The sequence below is a fragment of the Scyliorhinus torazame genome, chromosome 6 (assembly GCF_047496885.1).
Source record: "Scyliorhinus torazame isolate Kashiwa2021f chromosome 6, sScyTor2.1, whole genome shotgun sequence".
In the NCBI taxonomy this organism is placed as follows: domain Eukaryota; kingdom Metazoa; phylum Chordata; class Chondrichthyes; order Carcharhiniformes; family Scyliorhinidae; genus Scyliorhinus; species Scyliorhinus torazame.
The window spans coordinates 266,299,016-266,322,160 of NC_092712.1; the positions used below are offsets into that span (position 1 = coordinate 266,299,016).

A 23,145-nucleotide genomic window follows, 5' to 3' on the forward strand; every position below is an offset into this window, starting at 1 on the left:
CAGCTGGTGGGATCTATGCTGTGCTGCAACAATGTGCATTTCCCCCCTACATGCCCAAGAGGACACTCCTACCCCACCCCCAGTGTAATTTTCTGTTTTCCACTTCTCATGTGCAATCCTTGTGCCCTCATCAGTTGTGATGGTCATGTTTTGCTGTGTTCTTGCTGGAAGCCAAGTCGAATCTTTCATAATTAATTACCTGTGGGACACTTTAAAGAAAGATAGACTGAACTTTATCCCAGGCTCCCACGCTAATAGAATAATTTCCCCAGTCCACTATGCCACCTACTTCTTAATATGCAATTCTGTGTCAAATGCAGACTTGCATATTTTTCATGTTGCTCGATTGTTGTGAAATAATAGAACACTGTATCAAATGATTTCTTCAGCGAATGTGACCTGATGTGATTATGGAAATGTGACCTGTGGGTCTATAGATGCTGGTTGGTTATATTAGTTTTAGCATAAAAGGGAACCAAAAAGTTGTCTTATAAGCACACTTGTAGTAAAAGAAATGTTGGGCCAATTTGTTTAAAAAAAAAATATATATATTTATTAAAGTTTTTTAACACCATTTTTCTCCCTTACAAACAATACCCCCCCCCCCCCCCCCCCCCCCGGTAACAAAAAAAAAAGAGAAATCACGCAGAGCAAGATATATACATGACAAAATTATATTTTTACACAGCTTTGTACACTGGCCCTCACCCGTACGTGCCAGTTTCCCCAACCCTTCATGTTATCTCTTGCTCATCCACCCTCCCAGGCAGGCCCCCCCCCCCCCCCGTCCCCCCAAGGACATGTTCCCCCTTTCCCCCCCCCCCCCAAGGTTGCTGCTGCTGCTGACCGACCTTCCTCTAACGCTCCGCAAGATAGTCTAGGAACGGTTGCCACCGCCTGTAGAACCCCTGCGCAGACCCTCTCAAGGCGAACTTAATCCTCTCCAACTTTATGAACCCAGGCATATCATTTATCCAGGCTGGGGGGCTTCGCCTCCTTCCACATTAGCAAGATCCTTCGCCGGGCTACTAGGGACGCAAAGGCCAGAATGCCGGCCTCTTTCGCCTCCTGCACTCCCGGTTCGTCCACTACTCCAAATATTGCTAGCCCCCAGCTTGGTTTGACCCGGACTTTCACCACCTGAGATATTGCTCCCGCCACTCCTCTCCAGAACCCCTCCAGTGCCGGGCATGACCAAAACATATGGACATGGTTCGCCGGGCTCCCTGAGCACCTTCCACATCTGTCCTCCACCCCAAAGAACCTACTCAACCTCGCCCCCATCAAGTGCGCTCTGTGCACCACCTTAAATTGTATCAGGCTGAGCCTGGCACACGAGGAGGAGGAATTAACCCTACCTAGGGCATCAGCCCACAGACCTTCCTCGATCTCCTCCCCCAGCTCCTCCTCCCATTTACCCTTCAAATATTCTACCAGCGCCCCCAGGCTCGTTCCTTTACAGGACGCCACCTCCATCCTCTTCCATGCCGCCCCCTCTCCCTCCATAACCCACTTGCGGATCATCGCCACATTTGCTGCCCAGTAGTAGCTCCCCAGGTTTGGCAGCGCCAACCCTCCTCGGTCCCTACTGCGTTCTAGGAACACTCTCCTTACTCTCGGGGTCTTATTCGCCCACACAAACCCCATAATACTCCTGCCTACTCTCTTAAAAAAGGCCTTAGTGATCACGATGGGAAGGCACTGAAACACAAACAGAAACCTCGGAAGGACGACCATTTTGACCGACTGCGCTCTACCCGCCAGCGAGAGCGGTAACATGTCCCATCATTTGAAATCCTCCTTCATTTGCTCCACCAACCTCGTCAGATTCAGTTTATGTAGGGTCCCCCAACTCCTGGCTATCTGGATCCCCAGATACCGAAAGCTCCCCTCCGCCCTCCTCAGCGGTAAGTCCCCTATCCCTCTTTCTTGGTCCCCCGCCTGTAATACAAAGAGCTCACTCTTCCCTACATTGAGCTTATAGCCCGAAAACTCCCCAAACTCCCTTAGAGTCTGCATGACCTCCACCATCCCCTCCATTGGATCCGCCACGTACAGCAACAGGTCATCCGCATATAGCGACACCAGATGCTCTTCTCCCCCTCGGACCACCCCCCTCCATTTATTAGACTCCCTCAATGACATGGCCAATGGTTCGATCGCCAATGCGAACAACAGGGGGGACAGGGGGCACCCCTGCCTCGTCCCTCGGTATAGTCGAAAGTACTCCGACCTCCGCCGGTTCGTCACAACACTCGCCATCAGGGCTCTGTAAAGGAGCTTAACCCAATTGATAAACCCTACATCGAACCCAAACCTACGCAGCACCTCCCAGAGGTACTCCCACTCTACTCGGTCAAAGGCCTTCTCCGCGTCCATAGTTGCCACTATCTCCGCCTCTCCCTCCTCCGATGGCATCATTATCACGTTTAAGAGCCGGTGCACATTGGTGTTTAGTTGCCTGCCCTTTACAAATCCTGGTCTGCGTACTTCCTGTAGAACTCCACCGGGAATCCGTCCGGTCCCGGGGCCTTCCCCGCCTGCATGTTCCCCAAACCCTTGCTCAGCTCCTCCAACCCAATTGGTGCCCCCAAACCAGCGACCTCTTGCTCCTCCACCCTCGGGAATCTCAGCTGATCTAGGAATCGTCTCATCCCCTCTTCTCCCGCTGGGGGCTGGGATCTGTACAGCCCCTCAGAGAAGGCCTTGAATGCCTCATTTACTTTCGTCGCACTCCGCACCGTGGCTCCCCTTCCATCCTTGACTCCACCTATTTCCCTCGCTGCCATCCTCTTACGGAGCTGGTGTGCCAGCATCCGACTAGCCTTTTCCCCATACTTGTAGGTCGCCCCCTGCGCTTTCCTCCACTGTGCCTCCACCTTCCCTGTGGTCAACAGGTCAAACTCCGTCTGGAGCCGTCGTCTTTCCCCAAGTAACCTTTCCTCCGGGGCCTCTGCGTGTCTCCTGTCCACTCTCAAAATCTCCCCCACTAACCTCTCCCTTTCCAAACCCTCTGTCTTCTCCCTATGAGCCCTAATGGAAATTAGCTCTTCCCTGATCACTGCCTTCAACGCCTCCCATACCACCCCCACCTGCACCTCCCCGTTGTTGTTGGCGTCCAAGTACCTTTCGATACACCCCCTCACCTTCCCACACACCACCTCGTCCGCCAGCAGTCCCACATCCAGCCGCCACAACGGGCGTTGGTCCCTCTCCTCTCCCAGCTCCAGTTCCACCCAGTGCGGGGCATGGTCCGAAATGGCTATTGCTGAATACTCCGTCCCCTCCACCCTTGGGATGAGCGCCCTACCCAGAACAAAGAAATCTATCCGGGAGTAGGCTTTGTGTACATGGGAGAAGAAAGAAAATTCCCTGGCCTGCGGCCTTGCAAACCGCCATGGGTCCACTCCCCCCATCTGATCCATAAACCCCCTAAGTACCTTGGCCGCCGCCGGCCTCTTTCCAGTCCTTGATTTGGAGCAGTCCAGTGCTGGATCCAACACTGTATTGAAGTCCCCTCCCATTATCAGGCCTCCTATCTCCAGGTCTGGAATGCGCCCCAACATGCCCTTCATGAATCCTGCATCATCCCAGTTTGGGGCGTATATGTTTACCAACACCACCCACGTCCCTTGCAGCCTACCGCTCACCATTACATATCGCCCTCCATTGTCCGCTACAATAGTCTTGGCCTCAAATGACACCCGCTTTCCCACCAATATTGCCATCCCTCTATTCTTCGCGTCCAGTCCCGAGTGGAATACCTGTCCTACCCATCCCTTTCTTAGCCTGACCTGGTCCGCCACCTTCAGGTGTGTCTCTTGGATCATGGCCACGTCCGCCTTCAGTCCCTTTAAGTGCGCGAACACTCGAGCCCTCTTCACCGGCCCATTCAGGCCCCTCACATTCCACGTTATCAGCCGGATTGGAGGTGTTCTCACCACCCCCCCCACCCCTACGCCCCGCCGACTAGCCATCTCCTTTTCTGGGCACGTCCCGTGTCCATGCCTCCCTCACCCTCCAGCAGAGGGGGGACCCCCGTCCCGACCACCTCTTCTGTGTCCCATTCCCTTTTGGCCAGTGCAGCAGCAAACCCCCCCCCCCCCCCCCCCGCTAGACCCCTGTCTAGCTTTTTTTGCTCCCCCCATGTCACTCCCGTAAGTCAGCTGACGCCTGCTGACCCCGGCTTCCCCTGCCGTCCCATTGACCTCCCCGCGTGGGAGTCTCCCAATCCATATGCATTCCTTCGTTCCCCTTCCCGCCTTTCCAAAGCCCGCTCTGCCCCCTCTGGCGCAGCTCCCTGTCTCTCTCCCCCAGCCCATGTAACATTTCCTGCGCGTGATTGACCCCCTATATACAACAACCATCACACATCAAACCCCAAAACTTCCCCCCCCCCACCCTCACAAACCCTCAGTTAGAGTCCAACTTTTCGGCTTGTACAAAGGTCCACGCCTCTTCAGGTGTTTCAAAGTAATAGTGTTGGCCCTTGTATGTGACCCACAGTCGCGCTGGCTGCAGCATTCCGAATTTCACTTCTTTCCGGTACAAGGCCGCTTTGGCCCGGTTGAAACCCGCTCTCCGCTTTGCAACCTCCGTGCACCAGTCCAGGTACATTCGGATCTCTGCATTGTCCCACTTACTGCTCCGCTCCTTCTTGGCCCATCTCAGGACCCACTCTCTGTCCATGATATGGTGGAGCCTCACCACCATCGCCCTTGGCGGCTCATTTGCCTGGGGCTTCTTCGCCAGCACCCGATGTGCCCCGTCCAACTCCAGCGGCCTCGAAGGGGCCTTCGTGCCCATCATCGCCTCGAGCATCGTGCTCGCGTATGCCCCGGCATCAGCCCCCTCCACTCCCTCAGGGAGACCCAAGATTCGCAGATTCTTTCTCCTCGACCTGTTCACCAGGTCTTCGAGTCTTCCCGCCCACCTCTTGTGTAGCGCCTCGTTCTGCTCCACTCTCACCGCCAGGCCCACGAGCTCGTCCTCATTCTGACTGACTCTTTTCTGTACCTCCTGGATCTTAGCTTTGTGGGCCTTCTGGGTGATCCCGAGTCCTTCAATTGCCGAAAGCACAGGCGCCAACATCTCCTTGCGCATCTCCTCGCGCTGCTCCTCGAAGCAGCGCTTGATGAACTCCTGCAGCTCCACTTTGTCCCTGGCCGCCGCCATTTTGTTTTCTTTCCCTCGCTTCTCCCGTTGCTCCAGTGCCGCTCCTTTGGCCGTTACACTTCTGGTCCGTTTCATAGAAGTTGGAGGGGGACCTCTCTCTTCCCTTCCCCACGGGTTGCGTCAGAAAAAAAAAAGTTCCGTTGGGGCTCCTCTAACGAGCCCGAAAGTCCGTGGTAGCGGGAGCTGCCTAGCCCCGCATAGCCGCAACCGGAAGTCGAGAGGGAATCCTTTTGGCAGTGTTCGCTTCACCAGTCTGCCCCAAAAAGTCTATGGAAACTCCTGAAAAGGGTCTGAAAGTCCGTTCCAGACGGGAGCTGCCCAATGCGCGACCTACTCCTCCATGGCCGCCACCGGAAGCCTCGTCCCTGCTTCTTCAATGGCCTTGGTAGATCTTTCCACAGTTGTTCCCTCTGCTGCTAGAATTCACCTTTGATAGAGTCAAGTCAGATTGCAGCTTTAAGCTTGCCCTTCCCCCGCCTGCATGCCGGAAGACGCTTTTGTCTATTGCTGCAGCTCAAGCCGAATCTTTTACTGTTTCTGCCGGGTCTGGTAGCCAAAAGACATAACATTCCTGGGGGACACTGTCAGGGGAATGCTGCAGTCTTCTTCCCACACCGGGAAATGTCAAACAAATGCCGTGAGGGCCCCGTAAAAGAGCCCAAAAGTCCGTTCCAAGCGGGAGCTACCGAATATGCGACCTAGCTCTGCATAGCCGCACCCGGAAGTCTGTTGGGCCAATTTGGGAGGACAAAGGCGATCTTCGTTTTGAGGCAGAGGGCATGGCTGGGTTAATAAATGAACACTTATCCTATTCTTCAGTGAAGGCAAATGCAATGCACTATAATAATAAAGGAGGAGGCGGCAGCGATATTGTGAATATAAAAGAATGGATAGAGAGATGGAATAGTAGTTCCCGCTGGTTCGGATGGGGTACATTCTTGGTTGATGAGGACAGTAAGAATGGAAATTAAAGAGATGCTGGCCACATTCCTCACTCTCCTTGGATGTGACGGTCATGACAGAAACTTGGAGGATTCCAAACATACCCCCTGTTCTTCTTTTCAAGAAAGGATAGCAGGATAAACCTGGTGGCGCTGTTGCGTATATAGACTTTCAAAAGGTGTTTGGAAAAGTGCCACAAAATAAACTTGTTAGCAAAATTAAAGCTCATGGAATTAAATGGAGAGTAGCAACATGAGTACAGAATTGACTAAAGGGATAGAAAGTACTGGTTGATGATTTTACAGATTTGAGGGATGGAGCAGTGGTGGTGTTCCTAAGGAATTGATTTTGGGACTGCTCCTTTCGATATACGTTAATGATCAGGACTTGGCTAAACAGGGCAGATTTCAAATTTTTCAAATGATATGAAACTAGTAAACAATGAGATGGAAAGCAACAGACCTCAGAAGGGCATAAACTGGCAAAATAGACAGATGACAGATTAAATGTAATGCAGAGAGGTGTGAAGCGACCCATTCTGCCTGGAAGAATGAGGAGAGATAATGGCCTGGATTTGAGCTCTCTGAGGTGAGCGGTAATTTTGCAGGCTTTTTATCTACCGATTTCTATCTGGCATGTGCTTCACTGCGGTTCCCTCTACAGGAGATCTGTGGTGTCTGAACATGACAAGCAGCAACAAGGCTCTTTAATCAGATTGAGGAACTCAGATGAACCATACAGGGTATAAACAAGTTTAAAAAACCCAGAAAATATAATATTTGAATTATTTGCAGGACCAGGACAGCACGGTGGGGCAATGGATAGCACTGCTGCCTCAGGGCGCCAAGGTCTCAGGTTCGATCCCGGCTCTGGGTCACTGTCCGTGTGGAGTTTTTCACATTCTCCCCGTGTTTGTGTGGGTTTCACCCCACAACCCAAAGATGTGCAGGGTAGGTGGATTGGCCACGCTAAATTGCCCCTTAATTGGAAAAAATGAATTGGGTACTCTAAATTTTTTTAAAAATTATTTGCAGGAAGAAAAATTGCAATTCAGAAATACAGATGTGATTAAAGGAGTGTGCTAGAAGAGATGGACAGGAAAATAACATTACAGTCAATTATTTCTTTCAACAATTGGCAACATTATTTTTCTTCTGAGGGAATGAGTTTCCCATATTTTTTCAAGGCCAGAGAGGTGGTTCAGTAATTATCGCTTACTATACTGTTTAGAAATTAATTTATTACTAAACTTAACAACCCTAATTTTTCAACCAGAAGGAGCCCATGGTAAACACCCTAAATTTCACGCCACCACATACTGTGAGTTCAGTGCTCCATCTATGGGTGAGGACAGCAACAGCACACCCTGTGGTGGAGCAGAGCTTCTTTCATAACAGTGGCATGTGCAGATGGCAGTAATTGCTGTCAGGTTTACCCTGTAATAACGGGGAGTGTTAATGTCTTTGCTATTGTAATTATAGCAAAATCCAAGTCAGTTACGTGCAAAGTGGTATAATTTCAATGAGGGTGCAGAGAGACCTGGGAGTGGTGGTGGGGGGGGGGGGGGGGGGGGGGGTGGTAAATGCACAAATCTTTGAAGTTGGCCAGGCATGTTGAGAATGTTGTTTTATGGGTGATACGGTAGCAAAGTGGCTAGCACGGTTGCTTCACAACGCCAGGGTCCCAGGTTCGATTCCTGTGCAGACTCCGCAGACAATCTCCTGGTATCTGCGTGGGCTTCCTCCAGGTGCTCCGGTTTCCTCCCGAAAGGCGCGCTTGTTAGGTGACTTTGACATTCTGAATTCTCCCTCTGTGTCCACGAACAGGCGCCAGAGTGTGGCGACTAGGGGCTTTTCACAGTAACTTCATTGCAGTGTTAATATAAGCCTACTTGTGAAAATAATGAAGATTATTATTATTATTTTTTAAAAAGTGGAATTCTTGGCTTTATCAACAGAAGACTGGAGTACAAAGTTAATTAAGTTATGTTATCAACAGTTTACATTTATTTAACACCATGAACATAGTAAAAAGTCGCGAAGCACTTCACAGGAACATTATAAAGCAAACTGTGAAGTGCTTTGGGACTTAACTTTCAGAATTTAATCCCCCATTCGTTTCAGCCGCTGCTTTGTGAAGGCATGCACCATTGAACTTTTAATTCTGGACTCAAGCAAACAATTCTTGTTTTCTCTGTGGTCTTTGCCATGTTACTCTTTTCTTTATCCCTCATTACTGCATGAATGAAAAAAGGTGGAGGACGTTACGAACCCACTTTGCGTTTTGTATGTGTAAAATAAACTAATAGAAAATTGGATCACTCCAAAATTGAGGGGTTGGGAAATAAGCTTGTAAAGGGGGAGGTCAAAATGCCTTTCTGTTTACGAGCAGGTGGTAAGAGGAGAAAGGAGGGCTGCCTAAGTTAAACTCTGCCAGTCTGTAACACTTAGCTGCTATATTTACTTTTCAACTACTATGTGTCCATACCTCAAACAATTAGTTCTAAGTGATCAAGTTTAACATAGTGAAAAGATTTGAAACTCAGAATTCAAGTCAATGTTGAGCTGCTTCATTGATACCAATGGGGTAAACTATTGGTTGCTCTGAGCACGGTGGGCTAAACAGCTGGCTTGTAATGCAGAACAAGGCCAGCAGCGCGGGTTCAATTCCCGTACCGGCCTCCCCGAGCAGGTGCCGGAATGTGGCGACTAGGGGCTTTTCACAGTAACTTCATTGAAGCCTACTTGTGACAATAAGCGATTATTATTATTATAAGGTGCTTGCCTCGCTCAGACATGTCAACTTGTAAAGTTTTTACGAGACACGTGATTTTGAAGTAAAATCAAACTTCGCTTGCAGTCTCAAGAGATGGCTCTTAGCTCTTTGGATTTTTCACAGATGGGTGTGAACCGTACCTTTCACAATGTCCTGCTCCTCCTCTGGACTGTGTAGACCAATGGTGCCAATATGTAAAACCTGTGCAAATCTTTGCTCAGGGAATCCTTTCTTATGCTTCCTTCACACAGTATGGAGATTAACCCAATCATTGCCCAGCTATCATTGAATGCATCAATTACAAAAGCTGTCATTGAACCATCTGTGGTTCGCACATAAGGTGGCTCCTACCCGAGGACTTGATTTTTGGCCATTTTGTGGATGCTGTGCAGGTGAAAAAGTGAGATTGTGGAAGAATTAGAGATCCTTCTCTGGTGTGGAGTATCTAAAAGTTATCAAACAAGGAGTGTGTCGAGGAAAGGGTACTCTTCGGATTCAGAGGACGCACTTGGCGCAGGAGGGGAACACATGGCGAAGAGACCTGTGGCGTTGTTGCCCGTTCAGTGGACGACTGAGAAGTTGGTGGAGTTCCTGTCGATGGAATTTAGAAAGCAAAAGGCAGGCAGTCCCAGACGATTTGACAAAATTGACTGAACCAATTCGGGCAGCTCTGGAAAGGGTAGAAGGCGCAGAATTTGTCGATCCAGAAGGTGGAGGAGATGGTCTCCAATCATGAGGGGCAGATTGCCTCCTTGGAGGCAGAGGTGATGATGAAGGCCAAGATTGACGACGCAGAGAACCACTCGAGACAACAAAATCTGAGGATCAGTGGGCTGGCTGAGGGCATAGAAGGAGTGAAGGCCAAATATCATTTGAACAAGATGTTCAGGCAGCTGGTGGGGGGAAGGGGTCTTTGCAAGCCCTCCTGAAGTGGACTGGGCCCACTAGTCGCTGAGGAAGAAGCCCAGAGCCAGGGAGCAGCCATGGGCGATCGTAGTCCGGCTACACGGATACTTAGACAGAGAAAAGATCCTGAGGTGGAAGAAAGAAACATGAGAAGGCCACACTGTTCAAATCTACTCAGTCTTGGGAGAGGAACTGGCAAAAAGGAGGGCCAGGTTTAATAAGGCCAAGTCTACTCTTTTTAGGAACAAGGTGAAGTTTGGAATGGTGTCCCTGGCTCGCCTGTGGGTCACGCATGGAGGCCGAGGCCATTATCTTGACGCGTCAGAGAAGGCGAACAACTTTATCAAGGAACATGGACAAGGGACATTTGAATGTTTTGGGTGGATTCACCTGCAAGGCTAAGTTTTGGAAATGTGTTTAGTGTTTTTTCATTGGATGTTCCGGTTATATTTTGATATTTCTGTAATATCTGTTACTCTGTTTGGGGTATGGGTTATTGATGGTTTAAAGGAATTGTTGGGGATGGTTGGGAATGCGAGGGGCGGTGGAGTGGGTGGGTGGATGAATTGGTATGGTATAAAAGTCAGGTTTGGGTAGGGAATTTTACAAAATGGAACCTGAGCTTCTCCCCGGGGATCACTCTACTAGCAGTGATGTTGGTTAACGAAAGTGGAGTGGGGGAGAAGGCCGTGGCTGGTTATTTGAAGGGGGGGGGGGCTGTTGTTTGTTGGTTGGGCGATAAACATTCACATCCCATAAATGAATAGAGGTAGCATAGTTGAAAAAATGAAAAGAGAACCTGTATGGGTAGAGGTTTAAAAAAAGGACTGATCATATTAGTGGGACAAACGGTAACTGCTCAGAGTGACAAAAGGTTAGAATGGGGTCTCACAATGATCAGTGCTGTTCTGGGGTTGAGATGATTGGTCTCCAACAACCACAAGCATCTTCCTTTGTGCTATGTATTACTGCAATCAGTGGAGAGTTTTCCCCCTGATTCCCAATTGACTTTAATTTGCCAGGGCTCCTTGATGCCATTCTTTGTCAAATGCTGCCTTGATGTCAAAGGCAGTTTGGATCAAGATTGTAATGAGGTCAGGAGCTGAGCGGCCCTGGTAGAAACTGAACATCAGTAAGCAGGTTGCCGCTTGATAGCACTGTCAATGACTCCATCCTTTAGTTTAATGATTAAGGGTAGACTGATGGGTGGTAGTTGGCTGGGCTGGATTTGCCCTGCTTTTTCTGGTCAGGGCATACCTGGGCAATTTTCCACTCTTGTCAGATAAATGCCAGTGCTGTAGCTGAACTGGAACAACTTGGCTAAGGACATGGCATGTTTCAGTACAACTGCCAGAATGTTGTCAGGGCCCATAGCCGTTGTAGTAACCAGTGCCTTCAGTCGTTTCTTCATCGTGCAGAATGAATTGAATTGGCAGAAGATCTATGATATTGGGGACCTTGGGAGGCACACCCTGTTTGGTTTGTGCCTTCTTTACTGCAGGCAGCTGCCTGCGACATCACTGAGGGTGACTTTGCAGACACTGACACTGCATGTACACCCGATGTGTATGCAGCATTCACAAACACAGCCTAACTTTTTCTTTTTAAAAAAAAATATTTTATTGAAAATTTTTGGTCAACCATCACAGTACATTGTGTATCCTTTACACAATAATGTAACAGTATAAATAACACTGACCTGTTTTATAAACAAAGAATAAATAATATATAACTAAAACTAAATGGCAACTGCCTTGTCTCAGATAAACACTCTCCAAAAATATGATTTAACAGTCCAATATGCAATTATTTATGGCAACGACCTATACATATTATACATATATATTAACAACCCTGAGAGGCCTTCTGGTCCCCCCCCCCCCCCGGCCCCCTGGGCTGCTGCTGCTGCCGCCGCCTTTTCCATTCCCTCTATCTTTCTGTGAGGTATTCGATGAACGGTTGCCACCGCCTGGTGAACCCTTGAGCCGATCCCCTTAGGACGAACTTAATCCGTTCCAGCTTTATAAACCCTGCCATGTCATTTATCCAGGTCTCCACCCCCGGGGGCTTGGCTTCCTTCCACATCAACAGTATCCTGCGCCGGGCTACTAGGGACGCAAAGGCCAAAACATCGGCCTCTCTCGCCTCCTGCACTCCCGGCTCTTGTGCAACCCCAAATATAGCCAACCCCCAGCTTGGTTCGACCTGGACCCCCACTACTTTCGAAAACACCTTTGTCACCCCCACCCAGAACCCCTGTAGTGCCGGACATGACCAGAACATGTGGGTGTGATTCGCTGGGCTTCTCGAGCATCTCGCACACCTATCCTCTACCCCAAAAAATTTACTGAGCCGTGCTCCAGTCATATGCGCCCTGTGTAACACCTTAAATTGAATCAGGCTTAGCCTGGCACACGAGGACGATGAGTTTACCCTACTTAGGGCATCCGCCCACAGCCCCTCCTCAATCTCCTCCCCCAGCTCTTCTTCCCATTTCCCTTTCAGCTCATCTACCATAATCTCCCCCTCATCCCTCATTTCCCTATATATATCTGACACCTTACCGTCCCCCACCCTTGTCTTTGAGATCACTCTGTCCTGCACCTCATGCGTCGGGAGCTGCGGGAATTCCCTCACCTGTTGCCTCGCAAAAGCCCTCAGTTGCATATACCGGAATGCATTCCCTTGGGGCAACCCACATTTCTCGGTCAGCGCTCCCAGACTTGCGAACTTCCCATCCACAAACAGATCTTTCAGTTGCGTTACTCCTGCTCTTTGCCATATTCCAAATCCCCCATCCATTCTCCCCGGGGCAAACCTATGGTTATTTCTTATCGGGGACCCCACCAAGGCTCCCGTCTTTCCCCTATGCCGTCTCCACTGTCCCCAAATTTTCAAAGTCGCCACCACCACCGGGCTTGTGGTGTATTTCTTCGGTGAGAACGGCAATGGGGCCGTCACCATAGCTTGTAGGCTAGTCCCCCGACAGGACGCCCTCTCCAATCTCTTCCACGCCGCTCCCTCCTCTTCTCCCATCCACTTACTCACCATTGGGATATTGGTGGCCCAGTAGTACTCACTTAGGCTCGGTAGTGCCAGCCCCCCCCTATCCCTACTACGCTGTAAGAATCCCTTCCTCACTCTCGGGGTCTTCCAGGCCCACACAAAACTCATGATACTCTTTTCGATCCTTTTGAAAAAAGCCTTCGTGATCACCACCGGGAGGCACTGAAACACAAAGAGGAATCTCGGGAGGACTACCATTTTAATCGCCTGCACCCTCCCTGCCAGTGACAGGGATACCATGTCCCATCTCTTGAAGTCCTCCTCCATTTGTTCCACCAATCGCGTTAAATTTAACCTATGCAATGTACCCCAATTCTTGGCTATCTGGATCCCCAAGTAACGAAAGTCCCTTGTTACCTTCCTCAGCGGAAAGTCCTCTATTTCTCTGCTCTGCTCCCCTGGATGCACCACAAACAACTCACTTTTCCCCATGTTCAGTTTATATCCTGAGAATTCTCCAAACTCCTGAACTTTCCGCATTATCTCTGGCATCACCTCCGCCGGGTCCGCTACATATAACAACAAGTCATCCGCATACAGAGATACCCGGTGTTCTTCTCCTCCTCTAAGTACTCCCCTCCACTTCTTGGAACCCCTCAATGCTATTGCCAGTGCAAACAATAATGGGGACAGAGGGCATCCCTGCCTTGTCCCTCTATGGAGCCGAAAGTATGCAGATCCCCGTCCATTCGTGACCACACTCGCCACTGGGGCCCTATACAACAGCTGCACCCATCCAACATACTCATCTCCAAAACCAAATCTCCTCAGCACCTCCCACAGATAATCCCACTCCACTCTATCAAATGCTTTCTCGGCATCCATCGCCACCACTATCTCCGCTTCCCCCTCTGGTGGGGGCATCATCATTACCCCTAGCAGCCTCCGTATATTCGTATTCAGCTGTCTCCCCTTCACAAACCCAGTTTGGTCCTCATGGACCACCCTCGGGACACAATCCTCTATCCTCATTGCCATTACCTTGGCCAGAATCTTAGCGTCTACATTTAGGAGGGAAATAGGTCGATAGGACCCGCATTGCAGCGGGTCCTTTTCCTTCTTTAGGAGAAGCGATATCGTTGCCTCAGACATAGTCGAGGGCAGCTGTCCCCTTTCCTTTGCCTCATTAAAGGTCCTCATCAGTAGCGGGGCGAGCAAGTACACATATTTCCTGTAAAATTCAACTGGGAATCCATCCGGTCCCGGAGCCTTCCCTGCCTGCATGCTCCTAATTCCTTTCACTACTTCCTCTATTTCAATCTGTGCTCCCAGTCCCACCCTTTCCTGCTCCTCCACCTTGGGAAATTCCAGCCGGTCCAGAAAGCCCATCATTCTCTCCCTCCCATCCGGGGGTTGAGCTTCGTATAATTGTTTATAAAATGCCTTGAACACTCCATTCACTCTCTCCGCTCCCCGCTCCATCTCTCCTTCCTCATCCCTCACTCCCCCTATTTCCCTCGCTGCTCCCCTTTTCCTCAATTGGTGGGCCAGCAACCTTCTCCCCATATTCGTACTGTACACCCTGTGCCTTCCTCCACTGTGCCTCTGCAGTACCCGTTGTCAGCAAGTCAAATTCTACGTGTAGCCTTTGCCTTTCCCTGTACAGTCCCTCCTCCGATGCCTCCGCATATTGCCTGTCCACCCTCAGAGGTTCTTGCAGCAACCGCTCCTGTTCCCTACTCTCCTGCTTTCCTTTATGTGCCCTTATTGATATCAGCTCCCCTCTAACCACTGCCTTCAGCGCCTCCCAGACCACTCCCACCTGGACCTCCCCCTTATCATTGAGTTCCAAGTACTTTTCAATGCACCCCCTCACCCTTAGACACACCCCCTCATCTGCCATTAGTCCCATGTCCATTCTCCAGGGTGGGCGTCCTTCTGTTTCCTCCCCTATCTCCAAGTCCACCCAATGTGGAGCGTGATCCGAAATTGCTATAGCCGTATACTCCGTTCCCCTCACCTTCGGGATCAACGCCCTTCCCAAAACAAAAAAGTCTATTCGCGAATAGACTTTGTGGACATAGGAGAAAAACGAAAACTCCTTACTCCTAGGTCTGCTAAATCTCCACGGGTCTACTCCTCCCATCTGCTCCATAAAATCTTTAAGCACCTTGGCTGCTGCTGGCCTCCTTCCAGTCCTGGACCTCGACCTGTCCAGCCCTGGTTCCAACACCATATTGAAATCTCCCCCCATTACCAACTTTCCCACCTCTAGGTCCGGGATGCGTCCTAGCATACGCCTCATAAAATTGGCATCATCCCAGTTCGGGGCATATACGTTTACCAAAACCACCGTCTCCCCCTGTAGTTTGCCACTCACCATCATGTATCTGCCCCCGCTATCCGCCACTATAGTCTTTGCCTCAAACATTACCCGCTTCCCCACTAATATAGCCACCCCCCCTGTTTTTCGCATCTAGCCCCGAATGAAACACCTGCCCCACCCAACCTTTGCGTAGTCTCACCTGGTCTATCAGTTTCAGGTGCGTTTCCTGTAACATAACCACATCTGCCTTAAGTTTCTTAAGGTGTGCGAGTACCCGTGCCCTCTTTATCGGCCCGTTCAGCCCTCTCACGTTCCACGTGATCAGCCGGGTTGGGGGGCTTTTTACCCCCCCCCCCTTGTCGATTAGCCATCCCCTTTTTCCAGCTCCTCACCCGGTTCCCACGCAGCTGTCCCCCCCCCAGGCGGTGCCCCCCCGCCCATCCCACCCCATGCCAGCTCCCCCCTCTCCCCAGCAGCAGCAGCCCAATAATCCCCCCCCCCCCGCTAGATCCCCCACTAGCGTAGTTACACCCCCCATGTTGCTCCCAGAAGTCAGCAAACTCTGGCCGACCTCGGCTTCCCCCCGTGACCTCGGCTCGCACCGTGCGACGCCTCCTCCTTCCTGCTTCCCTATTCCCGCCATGATTATCATAGCGCGGGAACCGAGCCCGCGCTTCCCCCTTGGCCCCGCCCCCAGTGGCCAACGCCCCATCTCCTCCACCTCCTTTCCTCCCCCCACCACCTCCTGTGGAAGAGAGAAAAGTTACCACATCGCAGGATTAATAACATAAAACTCCTCTTTCCCCCCTTTTTACCCCCAAATTCGCCCCCCATATTCGCCCCACCACTTTGTTTCAAACGTTCTTTTTTATAATAACCCGCTCATTCCAATTTTTCTTCCACGATAAAAGTCCACGCCTCATCCGCCGTCTCAAAGTAGTGGTGCCTCCCTTGATATGTGACCCACAGTCTTGCCGGTTGCAGCATTCCGAATTTTATCTTTTTGTGAAGCACCGCCTTGGCCCGATTAAAGCTCGCCCTCCTTCTCGCCACCTCCGCACTCCAGTCTTGGTATACGCGGATCACTGCGTTCTCCCACTTACTGCTCCGAGTTTTCTTTGCCCATCTAAGGACCATCTCTCTATCCTTAAAACGGAGGAATCTCATTTATGGCTCTAGGAATTTCTCCTGCTCTCGGTCCTCGCGCCATCACTCGGTATGCTCCCTCCACCTCCAGCGGACCCGCCGGGGCCTCCGCTCCCATTAACGAGTGCAGCATCATGCTCACATATGCCCCTGTGAAACCCAGTGATACATTTCCAATCTACCTAGACATGAACAAATAGGATTTTCTTTGAAACATCTGCAAACGTGGCATTTTCAGAATCGAGGAAGATATTTACTTCAAATTAACAAAGTTGTGCTATTCCTTTTACCAGATGCACCAGGAGCAGATCCCAATGCTGAGTGGGAAGGCAACATAAGATCAATTAAATGGCTGGACCAGGCTCAAGTGACCCACAATGGTTGTAAAGGTAAGCACAAATATAATCCACAATGCAGCAACATATTACTTAAGCATCACTGTTGCACTTTTTTGCCTAAAGTTACAATAATGATGAATAATAATTGTGGAAATACAGTATCTGGACCTCTTGATAATTTCATGGCCTTGTAGTGGTTGTCACGAGGATTTGAATGAAATCTCATGATTATAAATTCAAAACTTGGATTTTTCCCAGGAGAGAACATTTTAAGGTGTGCAAGACTTGGACGAAACACCACTTGGTCTGTTATTGGTGTTAAACAGCCAGGCGTTGTGTTGGTTTTACGGTTCTGATAAAATTAGCTTTGTTCTCGTGTTAATTTACTGGGAACGCGATGTTGAGTGCACATTGATAAGCTCTGCCGTTACTCTTTGTGTAGTAAATCTTTCTGTTTGTTATTTCTGTACTGGACTTCAATCTATATCAGTTGAATAATGCATTTTATGCTGCTGTTAGCTTGGGTCTGCTTCAGCTTGAGTCAGCTCCCAGTTTTTTATACTGCTAAGCCCAGCTCCTTTCTCCTTTGAATGCTTGCCCTGCAAGTAACTTCCTTGCTAAAGTTGGAACACTAGTAGCAAACGGGAGTGAGCCATAGAGTCCTTCAAGCCTGTTCTGACCTCCATTAGTATAGGCGGACAGGTATTTATTACAGCTTTTGCATTGTTAGAGGTCTGCTTTCATTGAATGTTAGTTGTATTTAAATTTGGGATCCGCTATTAACCCAAAGGCAGTTTCCAAGCCGGAAGGGTGAGTGGTATAGAATTGTTGGGATATCAGATCAGAATACGGAATTGCTCCAAACAAGGTTATTCAATTAGTCCATGCAGGCCACAACCACAGCCTTGTCTACCTGAAACAGGAGCAAATTCCTTTTCTATGGCCTTGGAACTTGTCACCGATCTTCACCACCTGGTCTCATGTGGCAATGGTGCTGGATAGGGATACTGCCGCAGGAATATATGGGACTGGGATCTCCACTCCATTTCAGCCTGTTGTTTTCCCCCCACCCAAACACCTGACATGCTGTCTTGTCTCAATATGCCACATCTGCCCTGCACAAGTGAAGGTGGAGCAGTTTGTGGCAAGGCTGCTCAAGAGTTTTAAAACCCAGAGTGTGGAAACCAGGGGTTGACGACCTTTTATTTTTAACCTGAAGAGCTTTATGCTTTAAGCAAATTGCTACTGGAAATTGCAAACTCAACATTCTAAACTGAAAACTTGGCAAATTGTTTTGCGTCTCTGGTAGAATGCAAAATTTACATATAAAACAAAATATATTTATTCCATTTATCCATCAACAAAAGAAAAATGAAATTAAATAGACCTAATGTAAGAGTACATTCAGTATTACTCCTCTCTGCTGTATTGGGAAGTAATAATGGTAACAGCCATATAACCTGTACCTTGAATCAATCATGGTGTAGCTATGACACTTGAGTAGGTTTATCTACAGCATAATGATGTTTTGTTCAGATAATCATTTGAGACCTTGAACTGTAACATAAAGATTAGCTTGTAAACCCCACAATAAAAACATACCTCTTACTTGATTTAATTTTTAGACTTTTTTCATGTCAATGTGATCCAACTGGAAAAGATTGGGAGCCGCAAATAAGGTCGAACCATAGAATTCCTGCAGTACAAAAGGAGGCCATTCAGCCCATTGAGTCTGCACTGACCCTCTGAAAGAGAACTCCACCTAGGCCCACTCCCCTGCCCTATTCCCCCCATCTAACCTGCACATCTTTGGACACTAAGGGTCAATTTAGCATGGCCAATCCACATAACCTGCACACCTTTGGACTGTGGGAAGAAACCCACGCAGGCACGGGAGAAATTGCAAACGTCACACAGACATCACCCAAGGCTGGGATTGAATCCATTCCTTGGCGTTATAAGGAAGTTCTGGGACTTTAAGTTGCAGATCCCTCTAGTAGGCCAAAAATATCTCCCTAATCAAGGCAGGGATCAAAGCAGCCTGCCTATTTGCCGATGTCATGTTGAATGCACCTTGTAGAAATAGCAAGAAGCAGCAATTGAAGCAATTATAATTTGAGGGTATGCAATATGGACATTTTGATAATGCCACAATACATATATTACTCAGCACAGCTTCCATGTCTTGCTCATTATTGCACCCTAAGTGCCAGCCTACCCTTTCACTTGTTTCACAATGATTGTTAGCACAGGACTGGATCTATTGTAGATGTGAATGGATGTTGAAGGACGTTTAAATGCATAGAGTGGGGAAGGTGGTATGTTGGCATTGGTGCTGGTAGTGGGTGTGGACCTTGGGATTTAATTTGTTACGTTTCACACAGGATAAAAAGCTTTGCAATGTGAACGCTTCCATGACAGCAATGAAAACGGCGGGTCTAGCAATGGGTGACCATCTTCAACCTTTTGCTCTTCCTCCTATACATTTGCCTCACCCAAAGGTGAACGATGAGCCCCAATGTCCTCCGCCACCTGCAAACCTTCCTCCTCTGCTCTCCTTTCTTTTCCACATGCTGCTTTCCCTCGTTATCACTGCCATGGATCGATTTGATGATTCTCTTCTGAAGTGCTGTCACATGAGTCCACAATGCTTCCTGCTCTCATCAGTTTGAAATCCTGCATGGCTTTAAAAAACACTATCCAAACAGACACTGCCAGTTATTTGAGGTAGCAGCTGCTTTCATGGTGTTCTGTTCAGATGGGACAATGACCAGTTTAAATATCCACCTGAACTGCTGCTCACTGTAACCTCTGTTTCACTAGATAATTTCACGAGCCCATGGGAACTCATGCTGGCAAGGTGGGGAATGTTATAGGAATAGTTGCGATGGGGAGGAATTAAGCATCTTTTTCAGAACTTTGGAGTAATTTAAAGTGGCAAAATGAGAATGGGAGGTACAGTGGATGTGTTTGACAGTACAGCAGTAGAAGAGAAAGTCTATCATCATCCACGGCTGTAGTGGCATCAGCATGGCGCACAGGAGAGGGGTTGAAGTCACAGGCCGCATGATACTTTGCTGGGAACACAGACAGCGGGCCAGCTTTATGACCTTTCAGAACAACAGTGATTTTGCAGGCTGCAATTTGGAAGGTCAGAATGTCACAATATGAGAATGGATGTTATTTTAAAAATATATATTTTGGAAAATGTTGTGTTATTCTGTAAAGAAGTTTGTGTAAATAATTTATGAAGCTGGGGGAAGGTTAATGGAGAATTGAGAGATGAAAAAGAGTAGAGGTGCGGAATGCATACATTTGTAATGAAGCTAGGGTCAAGTGGGCTGAAGTAAATAAGTAAAGTTTAGAAATTTGCATCAGGAGATAGAGAGGGACTTGTTCTTTCCAGCTGTTAAATTTCAAAGGTGAGTAAAAGGCTTTTACAGCAGAGGTTTCACAAGTAATAAGGGAAGGGTTTAAATTTTATTTGACGCAAAAATGGTGGCAATAGGAAAGACACCAATATATGAAAAATGCTAAGTTCAAAAGGGACTGAGAACATTGGAATCGATGCTGAAAGGGAAAAAGGATATTTCAGGAGAGATATTGAGCTGCATTGTGGGGGAAGACACCCTGGAAACAACTCTGTACTGGGAGATTGTGCAAAGGTTAATCAACTATCCAGTCAAGTTAGAAAAGTCTTGGATTTTCACAGCAGAGTGAAATTGAGTTTGAGGTTCTGTGGTATACCTTTACTAAAGTGACAGCAGTTTTTACTTAGGTAATATTACTGGATTTTTATAGTTAAACATTTACAAGGAAGTTTTGTCTGAAAGCTTTCAGTACAATCCCAGTTGATGTTACGACCTGTGGGAAGGTAGGGCAGCACAGTAGCATTGTGGGTAGCACAATTGCTTCACAGCTCCAGGATCCCAGGTTTGATTCCGGCTTGGGTCACTGTCTGTGCGGAGTCTGCCCATCCTCCCCGTGTGTGCGTGAGTTTTCTCCGGGTGCTCCGGTTTCCTCCCACAGTCCAAAGATGTGCAGGTTAGGTGGATGCCATGCTAAATTGCCCTTAGTGTCCAAAATTGCCCTTAGTGTTGGGTGGGATTACTGGGTTATGGGGACAGGGTGGAGGTGTTGACCTTGGGTAGGGTGCTCTTTCGAAGAGCCGGTGCAGATTCGATGGGCCGAATGGCCTCCTGCACTGTAAATTCTATGATAATCTAAGGTCACAGAATGAAATAATGGCTCAAAAGACCTAATTTTACTTTTGTTTTTAGAAAATGTAGATGATCAGAGTTACAGGACTGCCAATTGGCTTTTAACAACAGAAAAATACGTTATTAAACATGAAAGTTTGACTATAATACAATACTCTTTCACTCCCACCTATCTTCATAAATGTACTCAGATTTTAAGGATGACACAGGCTACAAAATATATCTTATTCTATAATGCTCTCGGTAATTAGACAGCCCTTGTGAACGATCAGGCTTATGATGCTCAAATATACCCCCCTCTGAAATCAAGTGGCAAATGCCTCCCTAATTGAGCTTCTGTGGCTGACTCCTTAAATCCCCCCAGATGATTATTACACTGTGAGCTCACTGGACTCCTGTTTCCACGTGAGCTTCCAACTCGACCCTCAAAAAGACAAACCGTAGAATCTTCTTTCAACCAACGCTTTCTCTCAGCTATTTCCAACAAGGATCCACTTCCAAGATTTCTATCTTTCCTTTCATTATTCCTCTGTCTTGAATTGCCACATGCACCAAGCTTCCACACAATCTCTCAGGTACTCAGGCATGCCAGTAAACACTACTGCTTCAAAGGCAGTATTATGATATTGCCAAACTTTTGATTTACCTCTGATTCTGCTTCCTTACTTTAAATCTGGAGCTGTCTCTTTCACTCACTGCCTTTTACTTGAATTCCAATGAACAGTACTGTGTTCAAATTCCAGTTCCTTTTGTGTCTCTGATTTCAATCTTCCTGGGACCTCTCTTTTGATTCTCTACGTTCTAGAACTAGCAGTTCTTTAGTTTCTGGGGCTTGCTTTCTTCCCATTACTCCAATCTATTGCTTCTGCTCCTGGCAAAGCTGAGAGAGCTTTTCCTTGCTTGGCTGTTAAGCTCTAACTGCTTTGGGTCCAGTTTAAACTAAACTCAGAATGTCTTTCTAACTTAAAGGGAGCCCCTGGTTGCTAAGCAACTGTTCAGTCTTCCTTCACACTTGTTTGCTTTTCAAGTTGTAAACTCAGCATAAGACAGACAGCGTTTGAATTTAAACCAAAACCGCCATTAAAGAAAATACTGTTTTTTAAGCACGAATGTAACTAGAGTTTTACCCTATCTTGTACAGAAAGACTGAAACTCATTTAAATCTATACCTTATTTTTAATATACAACAATGCAAACATAGATTACTTCCCAACAGTCTGACCAAGCAGGGAGTCTTTTGGGGGAATGTTTTGGAAGGCTATTTTTAACTGTAACCATGTGAGCTGAAGTTTTCTTTTCCTGTTATTAAAACTTTTGAATTTAATTTTTAAAATCCTAGACGTTTTACTGGACAACTTGCTGCTGAGATTAATACGGGTTCTTCTCATTTTCAGAATACAAAGCAAGGTTGTGGTACATAAGCCAATTATCCCTTTGGGATTAGGTTATCTCGGTAATTAATACCTGGTGCGGTCATAAACACAGGGTTTTACAGACTCCCAGAAGATAACCAGATAACTTGCTGGACCTGACAGACACACATTACCAGTGGCTATGAAAATCGCCAGGGCATGGAAACTAGGTGTTTTTTTTATCAGCCACAAGTGACGTTCTTATGCCTATTCGCTCCAAGTAGAAGTTCACAGAAATATGTGTCAGATTTCCTGGGTGCCGTCATGAGGTTTTTATATTGAGGCAGTCCAATCTTTTCATTACAGGAAGCAGCCTGGAGGGCTGGCTGTTTGGAGACGAGGGGTACCTCTTTCAAACGTGGTTCATGACACCTGTGAGAAACCCCACAAAATCACTGTAGAAGGAGTGCTGCAGCAAGAGCTATATGACCACAAGGTGTCTCCAAGAGCAGTGTTTTACAAACTTTTTTTCCCGGGACCCACTTTTACCAACCGGCTGACTTTTTGAGACCCATGACGACAGACCTTTGCAACCCACGCCGGCTGACCTTCGCAACACCATTTTCACTTGCCTTTAATGTGACAGATGAGCCACTTCTCACTTACTTTGTCATTCAATGTTACATTCCTGCTAAGGACTTCAGCTGATGATTTAAGTTCTTGCAGCATCCTTTGAAAAAAAAGAATCAAGAGGTTTGTCTTCAAACTCTCCATGCTTACTCTTCAAATGCCTTTGAAATTTTGAGCGTTTTAAACTCTCAGTACTTTCCTGCATATAGCACACACTGACTTTGCATCTTGATTTGCATTTTCACAATGAACAAAGCTATACTTCAAGAAATCATCTTTCTACTGCTTTGTTCCCCATTTCAGTTTTTTTTTTGTTTAAAATGATCCGT

General features: G+C 47.8%; 1 protein-coding gene across 4 annotated transcripts in view; it reads left to right on the forward strand.

The window, feature by feature from the left end:
* LOC140425414 (N-acetyllactosaminide beta-1,6-N-acetylglucosaminyl-transferase-like) overlaps window positions 1-23,145 on the forward strand; it is a 163,547-nt gene that overhangs the window by 6,446 nt on the left and 133,956 nt on the right. For 3 of the 4 annotated variants that reach the window (XR_011947851.1, XR_011947853.1, XM_072509668.1), the window contains exon 2: window positions 16,570-16,665. Coding sequence is in view for 1 of the 4 variants with exons in the window: in XM_072509668.1 (XP_072365769.1) it covers window positions 16,570-16,665 (96 nt within the window). In the remaining 3 variants the exon portion in view is untranslated. Of the gene's footprint in view, window positions 1-16,569; window positions 16,666-22,552; window positions 22,940-23,145 lie in introns of all 4 variants that reach the window. The other variant, XR_011947852.1, reaches the window with a different exon arrangement.